Genomic DNA, 18,720 nt, shown 5'->3' with positions numbered 1-18,720 from the left:
GTACTTTTGTAAATGTCAAGCTGTCAAACCAAAAAGACAGCATTTATGAACCAAAAAGAATAGAAAACACAAATTTAAAGATGTGCATTTCGAATTATAAGGCACATTTCGAATTATAAGGCATAGTTTTCTATTGCAAAACCACAGCATCACTTGAGAATGGACTACAAGGCTAAAATTAGTCGTGAACAAATAAATTTAATACAGCAAAAGTGGAAACAGCACCCTAAATTCGACGCTGTGATATCTTTTACGGAAAACAAACTTTCAAACTAAATTTGCTCATACACTCACTTTTTTTACGACCTTCTGTACCTTCTTGACTTGCAAGGGTGGTAACAATAAGTAAACTCAATATATTAATTTTATTTACATAATTTGAACCGTTTAAATAAATTTAAATTTATAATCAATTACTTAAATTGTAACGTAGAAAATAAAACTACAAAAATGTTGGTAGGCGCATCCATCGAACCCAGGCCGTATCACCAGTCAGTGCAACTAACCGCTCGCCCAAGGAGTCGTTACTGTTGCTGATGTTCCTTCTCCGCCTCCTCAAAAACCCCTCATACGATACGCTTGCACAGTATGTTACACGCAGTTTTAAGGAAAAATATTAACTGGGTGCTGTGAGCAACGTAGCACTCCTTGTCACAAGGGATGACGTCACATCAGGGCATGAGTAGTTGAAAAGAAGACAGTTGCGTCCCTTTTCTGAATTACCTTAGAGCAGCTGACCATCACTTCAGCACTCAATGGATTCTAGTCTCTGAGGAAAGAGCGCTCCAAAACATGTTTTCGTATGTTTTATTCGCATACCAGGACACATTCGAAGAGGTTTCCGACTCGCATTCGAAGAGAAATGACAATTTTAGTGACATATCTACGGTGCGCTGTAGCACATTAGCACATGATAACCGACCGCTACTAGGCAGCTCGATTCGCTAGTGTGCTTTATAATCATGAATAAATGAAGGTCTGCCCACTTTCGAGGGCACATTGTGTTCTGCAACAAAGGGATGTTAGGGCAACACATGAACGGAACTTTTGTTTAGGCTATTACCTTTAAACTATGTATTCTGGTAAAACAGTTACACATTTGTATGTACACACTTGCTCTCTGCAAGCCACCATACGGTGCATGGTAGAGGGTACCTAGTGCCGCTACTAGACATTTCCTTCCCTGTTCTACTCACAAATGAAGCGAGGGAAAAGCGACTGTCTATATGTGTCCGAACGAGCCCTAATTTCTCTTATCGTGTCCCGCACTAGACTTGCGAAAAGTGTGCTGGTGGCAGTAGAATCGTTCTACATTCTGTCGCAAGTGCCGGTTCTTTAAACTTTCTCAACAGTGCTTGAAAGTCTGGGGCATGCAGCCGGATTAATTGATCGTTGTAGAACGAATTTTCAGCGCGTAATGTGCCATCATCATGAGGTTACCCCTACTTAGTGACCGCCTGAACCAGTGGGTGCGATATGTAAACCGGTCCTCTCCCCCTTCCACAGACCCCGTGTATGGACAGCGCGGCGCGCCGGCCGCGGTAGTGGCTCGCGCTCGGGAGTCGAGTGGCGGTCCTCAGTCTGCGCTCCGCCTTCTCCGAGCTCGGTATTCCGTTTCCGTTAGGTTTGGAGAATTTTTAGTGCCTGCCGGTGCCCACGCTTGACTAAGATGAAATCCATTGTCCCTGTTGCTGAGATTCTCATGCACCCGTATTTCGATAGCCTCCTTGTATACAAAATCCCAATAGTGGGACGCGTTGTGCAGAACTTTTATATCTTCGTATTTCATTTTATGGTTGGTTTCAAGGCAATGTTCAGCAGCTGTTGATTCTGTGGGCTGCTGGAGGTCGGCGTGCCGTTTGTGTTCCGTGCACTTTTCTTCCACAGTGCGAATGGTTTGTCCGACATACGCATTCCCGCACTCGCATTATATTTAATATACTGCAGATTTCCCGAGTCGCATGTCGTCTTTTACTGTTCCTAAAAGGAATTTGGTCTTTGCCGGCGGGCGGTACACACATTAGATACTTCGCCGTCATAAAATCACACACATTTCACAATAGTGTTTCACGAGAAGAACGTCGTCTTCCTTCCAGAGCACATACTTTGAATTCATAGATCATGTCCGTAACACTCGCTTGTTGATCGAACCTACCAGTAGCAAATCTTGCAGCACGCCTCCGAACTGCTTCAATATCTTCCTTTAATGCGACCTGATGTGTGTCTCAAACAGTCGAGTAGTACTCGAGAATGGGTCGCACAAGTGGTTTGTACGCTGTCACCGTTAAAGATGGGCTACGCTATCCTAAAATTCTCCCAATAAACCGAAGCCTATCAATCGCCTTCCCAACCACAGTTGTTAAGTGCTGGTTTCATTTCAAATCGTTTTACAACGTTACGAATAGACGTTTAATCGACGTGGCTGTGTCAAGCAACACATTACTGATACTGTATTTGAACCTTACAAGTGTGTTTTTCCTACTCAACCGCATTAACTTACATTTTTCTATATTTAGAGAAAGTTCAAAATGGTTCAAATGGCTCTAAGCACTATGGGACTTAACTTCTAAGGTCATCAGTCCCCTAGAACTTAGAACTACTTAAACTTAACTAACACAAGGACAACACACACATCCATGCCCGAGACAGGATTCGAACCTGCGACAGGAGCACCCGCGTGGTTCCGGACTGAAGCACCTAGAACCGCTCGGCCACAGCGGCCGGCTTTAGAGCACGTTTTCAATCTCCACACCAAACAGAAATTCTGTCTAAGACATCCCGTATCGTTCTTACAGTCACTGAAAGTCGATGATTTTTTTTTTAAACTTGCCATAGCTCTGGTTGAGCTGTAGTGAGCTGTGCCTGGTTATTACTTTGCTGCTAAATGTGTCGTTACAAATTCGCAACATATTCTATAAATAGCAAACTGTACCTAACACTCTTCCAACCAAAACGTCATGAAGGTTTACCGATTCTCACAGTTCACTTTAAACATAGAAACAAAAACTACAACAACACATTCAGCAGGCAAATAATAGCCACGCGCAGTTCATGAAATTCAGGCTTTTCGCCTTACATAACTTATTTCAGATCACATCCTGTACTACACTGAAGCGCCAAACAAACTTGTATAGGCATCCGTATTCAAATACAGAGATATGCAAACAGGCAGAATACGGCACTGCGGTCGGCAACGCCTATACAGGGTGTTACAAAAAGGTACGGCCAAACTTTCAGGAAACATTCCTCACACACAAAGAAAGAAAATATGTTATGTGGACATGTGTGCGGAAACGCTTACTTTCCATGTTAGAGCTCATTTTTTTACTTCTCTTCAAATCACATTAATCAAGGAATGGAAACACACAGCAACAGAACGTACCAGCGTGACTTCAAACACTTTGTTACAGGAAATGTTCGAAATGTCCTCCGTTAGTGAGGATACATGCATCCACCCTCCGTCGCATGGAATCCCTGATGCGCTGATGCAGCCCTGGAGAATGGCGTATTGTATCACAGCCGTCCACAATACGAACACGAAGAGTCTCTACATTTGGTACCGGGGTTGCGTAGACAAGAGCTTTCAAATGCCCCCATTAATGAAAGTCAAGAGGGTTGAGGTCAGGAGAGCGTGGAGGCCATGGAATTGGTCCGCCTCTACCAATCCGTCGGTCACCGAATCTGTTGTTGAGAAGCGTACGAACACTTCGACTGAAATGTGCAGGAGCTCCATCGTGCATGAACCACATGTTGTGTCGTACTTGTAAAGGCACATATTCTAGCAGCACAGGTACAGTATCCCGTATGAAATCATGGCGGTGAATCGAGGAAGTACAGTACATACTGACGAAACTAAAAGGAGCTCTAACACGGAAATTAAGCGTTACCGGACACATGTCCACATAACATCTTGTCTTTATTTGTGTGTGAGGAATGTTTCCTGAACGTTTGGCCGTACCTTTTTGTAACATCCTGTATAAGACAACAAGTCTCTAGCGCAGTTGATAGATCGGCAGCTACAATTGCACGCTATTGAGATTTAAGTGACTTTGAACGTGGCGTTGTAGTCGGCACACGAGCGAAGGGACACAGCATCTCCGAGGTAGTAATGAAGTGGGGATTTTCCCGTACGACCATTTCACGAGTTTAGCGTGACCACCAGGAATCCGGTAAAACATCAAATCTTCGACATAGCTGCGACCGGAAAAAGATCCTGAAAGAACGGGACCAACGACGACTGAAGTGAATCGTCCAACGTTACAAAAGTGCAACCCCTTCCACAAATTGCTGCAGATTTCAGTGCTGGGCCATCGACAATTGTCAGCGTGCGAACCATTCAACAAAAAGATCATCATCATCGATCCGGGCTTTCGGAGCCGAACGCCCACTCATGTACTCTTGATGACTGCACGACACAAAGTTTTACGCTTCGCCTGGGCTCGTCAACACCGACACTGGACTGTTGATGACTGGAAACATGTTGCCTAATCGGACGAGTCTCGTTTCAAACTGGATCGAGCGGATGGACGAGTACAGGTATAGAGACTATCTCGTTAATCCATGGACGCTGCATGTCCGCAGGAGACTATTCAAGCTGGTGGAGTCTCTGTAATGGTGTGGGGCGTGTGGAGTTAGAGCGATACGGGACTCCTGATACGTCTAGATACGACTCTGACAGGTGTCTCGTACGTAAGCATCCTGTCTGATCACCTGCATGCATTCATGCCCATTGTGCATTCCGACGGACTTGAGTAATTGAAGGAGGACAATGCGACACCCCACACGTCCAGAATTGCTACAGAGTGGCTCCAGGAACTCTCTTCTGAATTTAAACACTTCCATTGGCCACCAAACTCCGAAACAGTGTCATACAGAGTTAAGACTGGTTTCTGTTGGCAGCCACAGGGCATAGAGAATGTTCAAAGAGGTACATACGTATGTAATCTAAACAACAACGAGATGCAATATCAACATACTCCTAATCTATTTAAAATTTGTATGAATACATTTCAGAAGAAATAAAAAAAAAACTCCACTGAAGATGCCACAGTTATAGTGAAACACGTTTGGACATTAAACATAAAAAGAAATTGTGTTCTCGGAAGAAGGTGGGCCCTCCTTAATTCATTATTATTTTCTGCAAGCGCGGGAACAGAGCTTTAAATTCCGCTATGACAGCTTTGTAAACTACTGGATCTATCGTCAACAGAGAGGTATGAGCAGGGCAACAGAAGAGAAAAACGCGGCAAGTGTACTTTGAAGGATAATTTGTAGCGAAATTTAAGGCCCTTTATTCGGGGTAACGGTGTGGGCCAGTTGTAGTTCCGTCCGGCAGGAAGCGCAGTAACGGACGTATAGCAGCCGCACCCCGGGCCGATGGCTGGGAATGTAGGGCGATCCGGCTGTAAACGCGCGGCGATAACCACCGTCCTGGAGGGGATTTAAGCACTGCTCCCCGTCCGGGGCTCCTGCATATTGATGAACCGACAGCGCCGGCCAAATCTCTTTAACAGTCTGCTCCAGCGGCAAATACGACGCTCCGCAGTAGAAAGGACGAACAGCTCTTCGCAAGGCGCTCAAATCCCACTGCAGTCTCATGCCGCAGCATGGAAAGCATACCGATTTTCGACGAAACACAGATTAAACGAAGGGAAACAAAAATTCGAATATTTTATATCGTAAATAATTGTTCTAGTATATTATTCATCGCCGGCCACGGTGGCCGAGCGGTTCTAGGCGCTGCAGTCCGGAAAAGCTCGACTTCTACGGTCGCAGGTTCGAATCCTGCCTCGGACATGGATGTGTGTGTTGTCCTTAGGTTAGTTAGGTTTAAGTAGTTCTAAGTTCTAGGGGACTGATGACCTCAGATGTTAAGTCTCATAGTGCTCAGAGCCATTTTTTTATATTATTCATCAGTCTGATATCTTTCCCGGAGAGTGATTAAAAGAAAAGGTAGATGAATTCAGAGAAGAGATGTGGGATTCGTCAGGGATTTGTTCAATCAGTATGAGAGCTTCATAGTAATGTTCGACACTGTCGAATGGGAGACTCTACAAAGGCACAGAGCATCGCAGAAAGTTTTACTCTTCATATTCCGAGAAGGGGCGATCAAAGACGAGTCACAAAACTCATTAATTTCCTTCAGAACTCTGTATCATGCATCATGTTCACAACACCAAAGTTAAAGAGATTCAGGCTTACGATGAGGCATATCGGAAATCGCTCTTTCCGTGAATGGACTAAGAAGGGTGATCGTTGTACACAATGCATCCCCTGCCACTCACTGCACTGTAACTTCACGTGTACTTGTTTGTAAGGCACTGGTCGTCAAACTTTACTGCTTAAGAACCAATATTGAAATTGTACGGCGACACCTTGGGCCGTATAGGAAAGAGGGGAAGGGGGGAGGGGGTTTAAAGCAGCCGATCAAAATTGAAGTTTCGCTAAACCATGGTCATGTCATTGATAGAATCTTACCACTTACAAATTTTGAATCTACATGTGGTAAGCTACCACAACTGCTATTTTTCTTACAAAGCGACCAATTTTCCGTACCGAAGCGGGTACTGTGACCAGTGCTATCGCAACAAGATTCCATGAATCTTTTACTGATTTCCGAGAACATTCTCTAGACATCTTCACACCATAGTATCCGAAAGCGGCTTAATCAGACTGTTTTCAGTCGGACTAATGTATAGGGCCAATAATAGAACAGAGGCGGTTTTAAATAATATAACTCAATTTATTCAAAATTGTCGGAAAACGACAGAATGGTCCATTATAATGGCTCTGAGCACTATGGGACTTAACATCTGTGGTCATCAGTCCCCTAGAACTTAGAACTACTTAAACCTAAATAACCTAAGGACATCACACACATCTATGCCTGAGGCAGGATTCGAACCTGCGACCGTAGCGGTCACGCGGTTCCAGACTGAAGCGCCTAGAACCGCACGGACACACCGGCCGGCTAGTCCATTATAGCTTTGTATATAAAAGGGTTTCGAAGACAGTTTTACTTCTTGTATTGTGCGTGTTTTTTGGAAGTAACTAACTCTTAATGGTGTGAACACCTTGTCCACATTTTCCCGATCGTACGGCACGTCGACATTAGTGATCTACAGAAGAAACTATCAAACTGAAATAAATAAAAAGGAGATACGGTACATTTGAAGGCCACAAGACGTTGTTCAAACATTGATACTGTAGAAAATTACTACTCTTCATACAACTGAGGTAACAAGAGTAATATAAATGACTTACCATGCATCAGGCGACTCAAAAGCAAAAAATTATTTACTAAAAAATAACGGAACAAGCTTACACTGTTAGTCTCACTGACAACAATGGCGTTGTATATCAGAACTAGTCTGATCTCTTCTCGGCAGTACTGTTCAGGGCAAAAAAATGCGCCATGGCCCCTTCCACAAACTAGTAACTCATATGAATTAATAACAGTAATTGCAATACGAAACACGATCACGAATGTTAGTAAATGTTTTGAATGTTATTTCTCTTTCAGCCATTGCATTGTATCACAATAGCCTTAATATGATTTCATATTACTTCCTGCAAACAAGTACCACATTTGAAGTTGACCGTTTCTATAAAGCGCATTCACTATTCGATGTTACCTATACGATAGGAGCTGGTCGGTGCTAGATGCATACGCTACTGAGCTTTGAGCACCGCAAGACAGAGTTAAAATATTCCCCCTCTCACTCCTGCGTACCATTCTGCCCCTGACGTAAACGGCGAACTCTACTTGGCTCACGTCCAAATTCACTAATGTCAACTAAAAATTAAGCACATCGTAAAATATTACTGTCTTTGTATTTTTGTTTGTTAATGAGCAAGGAAAATACGTTCTCAAGAATCTCTCAATGTTAGCTGACGTTTTTGGACTCTGCTATTGGTTGTTAGAAGGATATTATTATAAAACACGGCTGAGGACCGTGGGCCGCACGAATTCTTGATTCGGGCCGCGTGCGTCCCGCTAGTAGCAGTCTGACGTTAGTTAATCAGTTACATGTTCCATAGGTCATTTTGCACGGCAGATCGCAATGGTGTGGAACAAGTCATTTCACATTCACATCGCAAATTGATTTGTACATACTGTTGAACTCTGAACATTTATAAGAGAATTTTTCATACATAAAGGAAAAAATACAGATGTGAGATAGTAAGTTCTACACACCACCTTTTATACATTACAGTAATAGAAATTCTTAAATAGACGTTGTTCAACAATTTCTAATAAACGCTTCCCGAAGTGTTGATAAAGTTTTACATAGGAATACGCAGAGTGTCCCTAGCCTCTAAGCCGAGTTTACTATGCGCTGGGCCGGATCAGAATATCAAACCCACTGTGCGGCGTCGTTCAGCACGTTTAATATTTCCGAAGTGAGCCGTGGAAAGATTACGAAGTGTTATGGTAGTCAGCGGTATATCAACCGCAATATTTAACGTTTGTGTGTTGATTACCTTTTTCTGCGCACAAACACGTGCACACACACACACACACACACACACACACACACACACACACACTCGCGCACACGCATACGCATTCACGTCGTGTGTTCATTAGCAGGCGTTGCTTTGGAGGTGCTGTAGACAACCTCGCCACACTGCTCGTGTCACCACTGGTATGAAACCAATAAACGGAAGTAGGCTACTTGGGATCAGACTCCAGCAATACCACAACTGTGATGGCGAACGCAGATTATCGAATGAAGTGGCAAAGGAATGCTTTGCAAATGGTTAGCATTAATATAAATTATCTTGCTTTATATGTCCTATTGCTTTATGTAGCATGAGCTGACACTGATATACAGTGTGGTAAATTGCCCAATACTTCGAATTTTAAAACTATTCTTGAAAGATTAACGAATTTTTTACGATGGATTTCCGAAAAAATACGTTATTGCAGCGCCTGTGTTATTCCCAATTACGATGCAAAGCTCCTTCGGATACACACGCACGCAAGTCCGAAGGAACTACCCATCGTAATTCGGTATGACACCGGCCCTGCAATAACGTATTTGGCCGCCGACAGCTGGCAAGCGACTTTTAAGTAGAATGTCTCCTCTGTACGGGAATATACATAATGGATGTACGTGTACAGGTTACGGAGACATGGTCGACGAGTTGTGGAGGTTTGGGTCAGGCTGTGAGTCGTGCTCGGATAGCCAAATGGTAAGGCGACCCCTCGCAAAAAGCGAGAAATCAGGGTTCGAGTCCCGGGCCGGAACAAATTTTCACTGTCGTCATTCCATTATACAGCTAATGGTAGTCCATATTCGCAGTTGCGAATGCATTTCATTTATTCCAAAAAAATGTTCAACACAATGATTTCAGACCGTTTTCGAATGTGATGCGTGATGTTCGCTTATCACGTTGTTACAAAACTGCTGAATTTCAAAATTGCATCGTTCTTCGTCAATGAAAAAGAACAGCAGCTGGTCACTTACCAGCAAAGCATTCGACACTTAAAGAGGACGTTAATATTGAGTCCTATGAGGCCCTCATTCCTTGGGACAGAAAGGATCATCATTTCATATAATAACCAACATTTAAGATTAACACAAACGAATCTACGTTTGCTAAGAAACAGAAGCGACTCTCTACTCGTCGAAAATTTCGATACACTTACTTTTGCTCCACAGAAGCAGCTACAAGACGTTAGATGTTCTCCTTACCTGAAACAAAAAACAACATTAATTTAGATATTGTGTCTGATGTAACTAGTTAAGAAGAATTATTAAGTGTCGTTAGCAATTAAGAGTTTAGAACGGATTGGCGGTACTCCAGTCAGTTTCATTTTAACGGAATTTAAAAAAAAACGTAATTTGGCACCGATAATATACTTCTCCACTGACGAATCAGTCTTTTATTTCCCACAGCAACAAATGTTGCAGATAAAAACATGAGTTAAAAACACAGATACTGCATGCAACCGATATGTCGCATCAAGAAAAATAGGTAGCACAGGTTGAGGAAAAATTCATCGAACGTCTTCCACAAAAACAATAAATCTATAGAGGTAGGATAAAAATTACGTACATTCTTCTGTTTCTACGTGCTAGCAAGTTAATTGCGTCCCTTTATTTCTTTAGTAACAATGGAACAAAAGAAATAATTTCTAAATCTTACGACAGATTACAGATAGTCAGCTAATGAATCGTCTAACATGCGAAATGAAACATCCTTTTTTCTGTTCCTTATAAAGTCATTCTGAGTTCGCACCTGAGATATCTATCCAGTTGCCGTCACGAGATAGATCGACTGCATGTGCGCGTCGATAGCTCACCAACTCCTATAGAATGGAATATCTGATTTCCAACATAAAATTGTGTCATTTTTTTAAGGAAAGCGTTGTCTTTTATAACAAATAATTCTAATTAAAATGGGCACGTTCTTGTAATGTACTGATAGTAGATTTCGTGGATGACTACTGCAAGGTGCTAATCCGATCAAACCGTAATACAAAAATTTGCATACGACGTATTTAATCCCTTTGTATGAGTACCACAAAGATATCAAAGTTTTGTGTTACTGCAGGAGCAGTACAGGTACATATACGGCACAGACATTCAGATCCAGTCAAAAGATTATATAATTATCTTGTTAATGACATTAACAATTTTTAGAACACGAACATGGATAAAAGTCACTTCCAGACACAAAATCTGCAGTAAATTGCGCCCAGTAATATAAATATCAATGGCACTTTAACTAGTTTACATTTTCATCGATTTGTAGTTATACTTGGTTAGTAACGTCATCAATATTCCCCGCTACGCAGTCAACGTAGTTTAATAAATTTTACCAGAAGCGGCAATCCGTGAGAGATCCTGTGTAATGCACTGGTATTTATTCAAGTTAAAAATACTGTCTTTCTGTCAACGTTTGTGTGTCCCTTAACTACGAAACCTGGCGTCACAATCTGTCTAGGAAAAAGCATTGGCACTAGCAGAGGAGGCACCGCAACTCGAACAGTTGAAACCGTACGAAAACGATTTTAAAATACGGAGATGTGTCTCTTATGCCACCCATCAGTGCCATCTATCTGTAAAACTATGAGTCTGTGCACAAGCGATGGCAGAAGGTTAACGAATGTAAATACTATACAGTAACACGTCCCTCCACCCCCTCCCCCATCCACCCCCAAAAAAGAACACAATTATGGTCTGCAGATTTCAGAAATTATAGGTCAGATATTATTTGACAAAATGTTAAACGTTTTCTTGAAACAATTTGTTAACATATGCAATAATTACATAATCATATTTCACAAAGTAGAAAGAAGTTGTTCAAATGTGTGTGAAATCTTATGAGACTTAACTGCTACGGTCATCAGTCCCTAAGCTTACACACTACTTAACCTAAATTATCCTAAGGACAAACACACACACCCATGCCCAAGGGAGGACTCGAACCTCCGCCGGGACCAGCCGCACAGTCCATGACTGCAGCGCCCCAGATCGCTCGGCTAATCCCGCGCGGCAAAATGTGCACGAAACGTATTGTATATCCAAAGACTCACTGTCTTCTGCTTAGCTGTGTTAATGTAGGTTACTTTGGTCCTAAATGGTAATCATATTTCAATAATATACGAGTATCACTCTTTTACGTTATTACTATAAATATAAACGTCAACGTTTTGATTCAACAATCTGAAATTACATCCTCACATGATTCAATCCGCGCTATCCAGCGAGATAAGAAATAATGCTAGAAACTATTCACAAAATTAATTTACCCAGACTCCCATAATGTTAGCTGTAAACTGACAATAAAAAAGTTGAAATAGGGAAAAAGTCAGAATGACTCAGAAAATCCTACTGGATATCAACACATATACCGCATTAGTAGTCCTTGGAGTGAAGGAACAGGAAATAAACTTTTAAAAAATAAGGGCATTCAATTTTGGTGCCACCTATAACGACTACGACACATCGTTTGCTCACGAAACTTCACATCTGTTCACGCCAGTGAGCTTATTTCATTACTTGCAAGGTTTCTATTTTTTAGTGTCGACTGGCTTAACTGAACTTGAACGAAATACGTTGTGAAAGCAACGTTTTTTGGGGTTGGTTGGCTAAAGTATAGCCCAGGGCTACTATGCGAGTTGATGAATGTGGGAACCTCCTAAAACAATCCCCAAATTGGCCAGTAGAATCAACTTTTAGTGTCCTGCTACTGTACGAAATACTGCTCGTCTTTCCAGTTTGTCACATTATAGTGCGATCTGAGAACTGGACTGCTGAATTCGTAGCTTTGTGACTGCGTGTGGCGTTGTCTTGCCCTCTTAAACTGTGAGAAGGTCCCAATCCTGAAGAATACATTTTCTTGACCTTGAAATTTCACGCTGTTTTCTCTCCTTTTCTAGCGCAAAAAAATGGTATATTCTTTTTTCGACTCATTTGTTAGGTATTAAGTGCTGATGTACACACCAACAATACAGCATGGCTGTGTTCTTCCTAGCGTAAAACTGAATGCGAAGTGCCCGCATCTCGTGGTCGTGCGGTAGCGTTCTCGCTTCCCACGCCCGGGTTCCCGGGTTCGATTCCCGGCGGGGTCAGGGATTTTCTCTGCCTCGTGATGGCTGGGTGTTGTGTGCTGTCCTTAGGTTAGTTAGGTTTAAGTAGTTCTAAGTTCTAGGGGACTTATGACCACAGCAGTTGAGTCCCATAGTGCTCAGAGCCATTTGAACCATTTTTTTTGAATGCGAAGTCAGCAAGGCACAGACTTCCGTTGCATTATCAAGGGAAGGGGGTGTCCTTATCGGAACTGAGGATGGATAACCGGCACGTGTACTGATTCCACGTTTAAGGGCTGGGAATTGGCGGCGGAATCCTTGCGCCAGTGTGTTAGACCGGCTCCTTTCTGCAGTTCGGTAAGGGCTGAAGGAGAAGTCCACAGAAAGGACTGAATACATTATTTCGGCACCGTTCTGTAAAGATTCCATCTCGAGTCGGCATAATTTCCCGTGAACAGACTGACAAGTAAGAAAACCCAAGGTGTATAGTCAGTTGCTAATGGTGCAAAATTTTTCGTCCCGGTTGGGAATATTGAATCTACAGTTTAGCGGAGACGCTAACAATGATGGTTAGAAATTCGAAAGAATTCCTTAATGGAAATTGGAAGTTTGTGGTAAGTTCTATGGGACCAAACTGCTAAGGTCATCGGTCCCTAGGCCTACATGTTACTTAATCTAACTTACGCTAACGACAACACACATACCCATGCCTAAGGAAGGACTCGAACCTCCGACGGGGGTAGCCGCGCGAACCGTAGCAAGGCGTCTTAGACAGCACGGCTATACCTTAATGAAGGAAGACTTGTGGAGAGATTCCAGACGAGGGCAAATGCGCCCTCTTGTCTCTCCTTGCGGATGCTTATCGACACATTACGTCATTTTCGGTGTACTTTCATTATAGTGATCCAGTATCAAAAGCCAATGAGATCACATTATCCAGATTTTCGGCGGTGTTTTAATCATTTCATTGAAACTGCATAATATAAAAAAGGGAAGGAAGCACGACAGCAAAGCAACTTCTGTTTTGTGAAATCTGTCATTTCTGCTAGTCGATTTGTTGAATCTATATCTGTCACTGATCTCTAACTTTCTCTTTGTTTTATGATCGGGTTTGATCCGTTAGATCGTGAGATGCGTCTATCTTCCTAAACTATGTAGTAAAGAATATATAAAAAATTCGTAGGCAAGTTATGCACGATGATGTAACTGGTCTAAGGGTTTAGACCCTAAACCAGCGGTCGCCGTACCCGGCCCGCCGACAGTACTTGAATATGCATGACACAAAGCATGGAAGACGAGAAATTGTGATACAAATTAATTATTATGTTCAGAACACTATATCTTCACACCTGCGGAGACCACTTGCCTATGTTCCTTCAATTCACAATGTTCCAATTTTAAACTATTTATCTAGATATTGTATCTCTGTATTGCACGAAATAATGATGCGGCCCACGCTCGTCATTTCTGTCAGTTACCCGGCCCGCTCTTTGCTGACCTCTGATCTAAACCGATCAAACAATGAAGAAAAATTAAGCGGTCAAAAAGTTTTTACGATTTCGTAAGTTCTTAAACACTTAATCGTTGTTTACTTTAATGTGGGCTAGTCTCACTTCACCATTACTACATGTGTTAACTTACTTTATACTGTCTCATGGAAGTGGTCAGCTTTTGCTAAACAAAGTTCCATTTACGACTCTCGTGACGCTGTTGCCGGAGTTCTCCGCTACACGGCACTGATTCCTGAGCGACGTTTTGCTTCTGTAGTCTTTAGACTGCTTAAATTTCCAATATCGAGTTTTAACATACGGTATAAATGATTTTGATGGATGGTAGAACACACACATCCCTGTACTTTAAGAATCAGTTTACTTCCCTTGTCATTCGCAAGTTACGTAGTAAATCTCTAATCTTTTGTGTTTTCTTCGCTTCTATCAGTGTAGACAATGTTGTCGTGTAGGTAGAACTATCTTCCGATTATGCAGATGGAAAACTTGAACATCACATCTGAAACCACATTTAGGACCAATCTTTTATTTGGGGGTGGGGTGAGGTGGCGTAGGAGAGTGCACGCACTGCGCTGCAGAGTATCGATAGCGTATATAAACAAAAATGTCTTCGTAACCGAACTCGCCAATCCAAAAAGTTTCGAGACTGGTTAAATAACAAACTGAGAAAAGGTAAGATGGCGGTATTAATGCTTCAGGTGTTTTACCCTGCCTCCTTTCACATGAGTAAAACGCACAGAACGTTCATACAACCACGGTTTTTAGGTGGTTTTCCACATCGCGCGAGGTGAATACCGGGCTGGTCCCCTCGTTCCGCCTCAGTTACACGCGTTGCAGACATTTGAAAACACGTTCGCACTATTTCACGATTTACACTAGATGCAGACAGCTGGGGTACACTGATTCCATCCCTGGGGGTACGGGATGGCGGCGGGAAGGGCATCCGGCCACCCCTAAAGCTAACCTTGCCAAATCCGTTGTACCCACGCCAACCCTGCGATCGCTGCGGGACTATGGCGTAAGTGAAAGAAAGAAAGAAAGAAAGAACGAAAGAAAGAAAGAAAGTTCATACAACCACGGGGAACTGTCAGAAAAGTTCATCTTCGGGATGTTGTTCAACTTGTGCGTCACACTGGCTTGAATGTCGGTTATGTCGTCAAAGCGTCGACCTTTCACGTGAATTTCTGCACACTGTCGTTTTGTGGTAGGTTCATATTGATAACACCAAGTCTCGTCACTCGTGATAATTAAAGAACTGTCTCCGTTTTGCATTTCCACCAAGTCACGTCGGGCGTCCATGCGTCGTTCATTTTGTTTAGGAGTAAAGGTTTGTGGCACAAAATTTGCACACACTTACTCTTCTTAAAAACATGTTGGAGAACAACTTCAACACTGTATTTAGAGAAGTTCCATTGCGATTTGTTACAGAACAACGTTGTCACACTACGGGCGCACGCCCATTAATTAACACTGCCTGTTCACAACTGACTGGTCGAATGCACGTCTGTAATTTACAGTTGTTAGTTCAAGCTTCCATCATAATTACTGCGCTGACGTCGCTTATAGTGCTCCAAGAATAAAATCAGTCTCGGAGCTTTTCGATGAACGCTGCGTTTCAATTAAGTTTCAATCTGGAAAAAGGCGCCACATGGAATGGTTATAGACTGTTAGCAAATGTATCCAGGAACATTCGTCGTTAACGGTTCAAGTGTTTGCTGCCGGTAAAGATATTTCATATATATGTGGTGTCTGTTCTTTCGGACATGTCCAAAAGGACGGACGCCATTTTAATTCTGCAGCCACTATGTATCAAGACACAAGGGAATTAGTGGTAATAGCTGCCAGTGGGCATTGATTTAAATCAATGGGAACAGTTCAAAACTTGCGACTAACGGGATTCGAACCCGGGTCTCTTGCTTACTACGTAGTTGCGCTGAACACTACGCGTCCCGGACACAGCAGTCACCACAACCACATGTATTACCCTACAACCCGCCCGTCAGACCAGATTCTCAATTTATTCCACATACTACTGATGTAGTTCCCTACTCACTAGCGTCATCACTCGCAGCATCAAGCTGGTTCCTGTCAGAGTTCCAGCTCGGGGTCCATCTGGACTGAAGGAATCATTGGCCGTCATCGCTGTAATCATATATACAGGGTGAGCAAAAAGTATTGCTCTCATTATAAAAATTTATAACAGAATAATAGTGTGACATAAGATACATTTGATGCCGTTACATAGGTTAGTGTTACTAGTTGTTGTGACCGATAGATGGCGCTAGTGTTCCACGACGCGGTCTGTTAGGTCACGTCAGTTGCTGGCGAAATGGCGTCGAGGCAGGAGAAAGCGCAATGTGTGCTTTGGTTTCACGAAACGAAATCGCCCATCAGTGTTCAGCGTAAATTTCTGGCTTCTTATGGAGGCATCCCTCCTGACGTTAAATCTATAAAGCGATGGTATGAAAAGTTTAACGAAACAAGCAGCATTGAAGATCGTCCTCGAAGTGGCAGGCCTCGTGTGAGTGATACAACTGTTGATCGTGTTCGGCAATCGTTCAACCTCAATATCCACAGCCGTGATCCCGCCGACCTCCAGCGGTGGCATCAGTTTCTCACCACTCTCCAGGGAGACCTGGTTCCCCTGCCTCAGCACACCCGACCCGAATCCAACACCACTCCTGATGTGGTCCTTGCCTCTCCCAACCTCCTTGGGCGTATCACCGCGGATGTCCTTGACCTCATTGGCAGTGACCATGCTCCTGTTCTCCTCACTATCTCTAATGGTCGCCATCCCCGCAACGCTCCTCGCCCTGCCGCCCCTCCTAAACTTGTCCATGATTACTCCCGTGCCAACTGGGATGCCTACTGGGACTCCATTCACACCCAAGTTGACGGCCACGACCTTACCCTCCAGTCTCCTGATGACATCTCTCGCACTGCTGCCTTCCTGCACCAGACCTTGTCTGACGCCGACGCCACCCATATCCCCACCAAAGCCATCCACCCTCACCGCCCCGCCCTGCCTCCACAGGCCGTCCTTCTCCTTCGAGAGTCCCGCCGCCTCTACCGCTCTTTTCTCCGCACTCGTGACCGGGATACACTTACCCGCCACCGGCAATTACAACGACACATCCGCAACCTGCTTACTGCGAAGAAACGCCATGCCTGGCGCCAGACATGTACACAACTCAACACCACGCTCCCCATACACTCTTCCAAGTATTGGTCTGCTTTCCACCACCTTACTGGGAACCGCCCCACCCCCCAGTACCCTCTCCTCCTTAATGACCATCCCTTTCCTGACAACCTCAGTAAGGCCAACCACTTTGCCTCCCACCTCTCTGATGTTTTTTCCATCCCAGATGATCCCCACTTTGATTATTCCCTCTTCCCTGATGTCATGGACCGTACGAATACCTCTGTTCCTCCTCTTGCTCCTAGCTTCCAGTACTTGGGCCACACACCACCATCTGAACTTAACACTCCCATCACTACCCAGGACATCAGCCTCACATTCCGCACCAAACGCAACACTGCTCCCGGCCACGACTGCGTTACCTACCGCCACCTCAAACACTGCCCTCCCTCGTCCCTTTCACTCCTTGCCACCCTCTACAATGTCATCCTTGCCACTGGCTTCTATCCCGACCTGTGGAAAACCTCCCGTATCCTGATGTTCTCCAAACCCAACAAGCCTCCATCTGATGCCTCTTCCTATCGTCCTATCTGTCTCACATCAGTGTTCAGCAAGCTCTTGGAATCCATCCTTTCCCGGCGCATCCATCACCACCTCCGCCAAAACCACCTCCTCCCAAACACCCAATGTGGCTTTCGACCTTCCTTCTCTGCTGATGACCAACTCCTCCGCCTCACTCATCTCCTCTCCCTCCAGCTGAACTCCCGTCGCTCAGCCATTTTTGTCTCCCTTGACCTCGAAAAGGCCTACGACCGTGTCTGGCATCCAGGTCTCCTGTTTAAACTCCAAACCTACGCCCTTCCTATCAACTACATCTGTCTGGTGGCCTCCTTCCCCTCCCACCGCCCCTCCTATGTTACTATCCATGATGCCACTTCCTACACATTCTACCCCTCTGCAGGTGTGCCCCAGGGCTCTGTCCTCTCCCCTCTCCTCTACCTCCTGTACATGGCAGATACGCCCCAACCCCCCCTCCAGTACACCTCTTGCAATATGCGGATGACACCGCATTCCTTGCCCTCACTCCTACCCTCCAATGGTCCCAATGCCTTCTCCAGAATCACCTTGACCTTTTTGCTGCTTGGTGTAACCAGTGGCTCCTGAAACTCAACCCTTCCAAGACCCAGGCAATCATCGTAGGTCGTACCACTCGCTCCTTCCGGCTCCTGGATTTCTCTCTTACTGTCTGTGCCCGTCCTGTCCGCCTCACCCCCACCCTCACCTACCTAGGCCTCACCATTGACCATCACCTAACCTGGATCCCTCATCTCCGCTCCATCCAATCCAAAGCCCACAACCGCCTCCGACTCCTCAAACTCCTCTCTGGCCGGACATGGGGGTTGCACCCCTCTACCATCCTCCACACCTACAAATCCTTAATCCGTCCCATCCTCTGTTATGCCAGTCCTGCCTGGATATCTGCCCCCCCCCCCAAATTCTATAAGTCCCTTCAGACCCTTGAGCGTCAT

At 44.2% G+C, this 18,720-nt stretch overlaps 1 protein-coding gene across 4 annotated transcripts in view; it reads right to left on the bottom strand.

Annotated features, from left to right (window-relative positions):
• LOC126484253 (ERC protein 2-like) overlaps positions 1–18,720 on the bottom strand; it is a 465,233-nt gene that overhangs the window by 253,260 nt on the left and 193,253 nt on the right. Inside the window, exon 2 of one of the 4 annotated variants that reach the window (XR_007587829.1) lies at positions 9,656–9,701. The exons of 2 other annotated variants lie outside the window; for them this stretch is intronic. Coding sequence is in view for 1 of the 2 variants with exons in the window: in XM_050107674.1 (XP_049963631.1) it covers positions 9,675–9,701 (27 nt within the window). In the remaining variant the exon portion in view is untranslated. Of the gene's footprint in view, positions 1–8,217; positions 9,702–18,720 lie in introns of those variants that run through there. One more of the 4 variants, XM_050107674.1, reaches the window with a different exon arrangement.

The sequence above is a fragment of the Schistocerca serialis genome, chromosome 6, assembly GCF_023864345.2.
Source record: "Schistocerca serialis cubense isolate TAMUIC-IGC-003099 chromosome 6, iqSchSeri2.2, whole genome shotgun sequence".
Lineage (NCBI taxonomy): Eukaryota > Metazoa > Arthropoda > Insecta > Orthoptera > Acrididae > Schistocerca > Schistocerca serialis.
The sequence above is the reverse complement of the archived record's forward strand: the minus strand, read 5'-3'. Positions and strand labels throughout refer to the sequence as shown.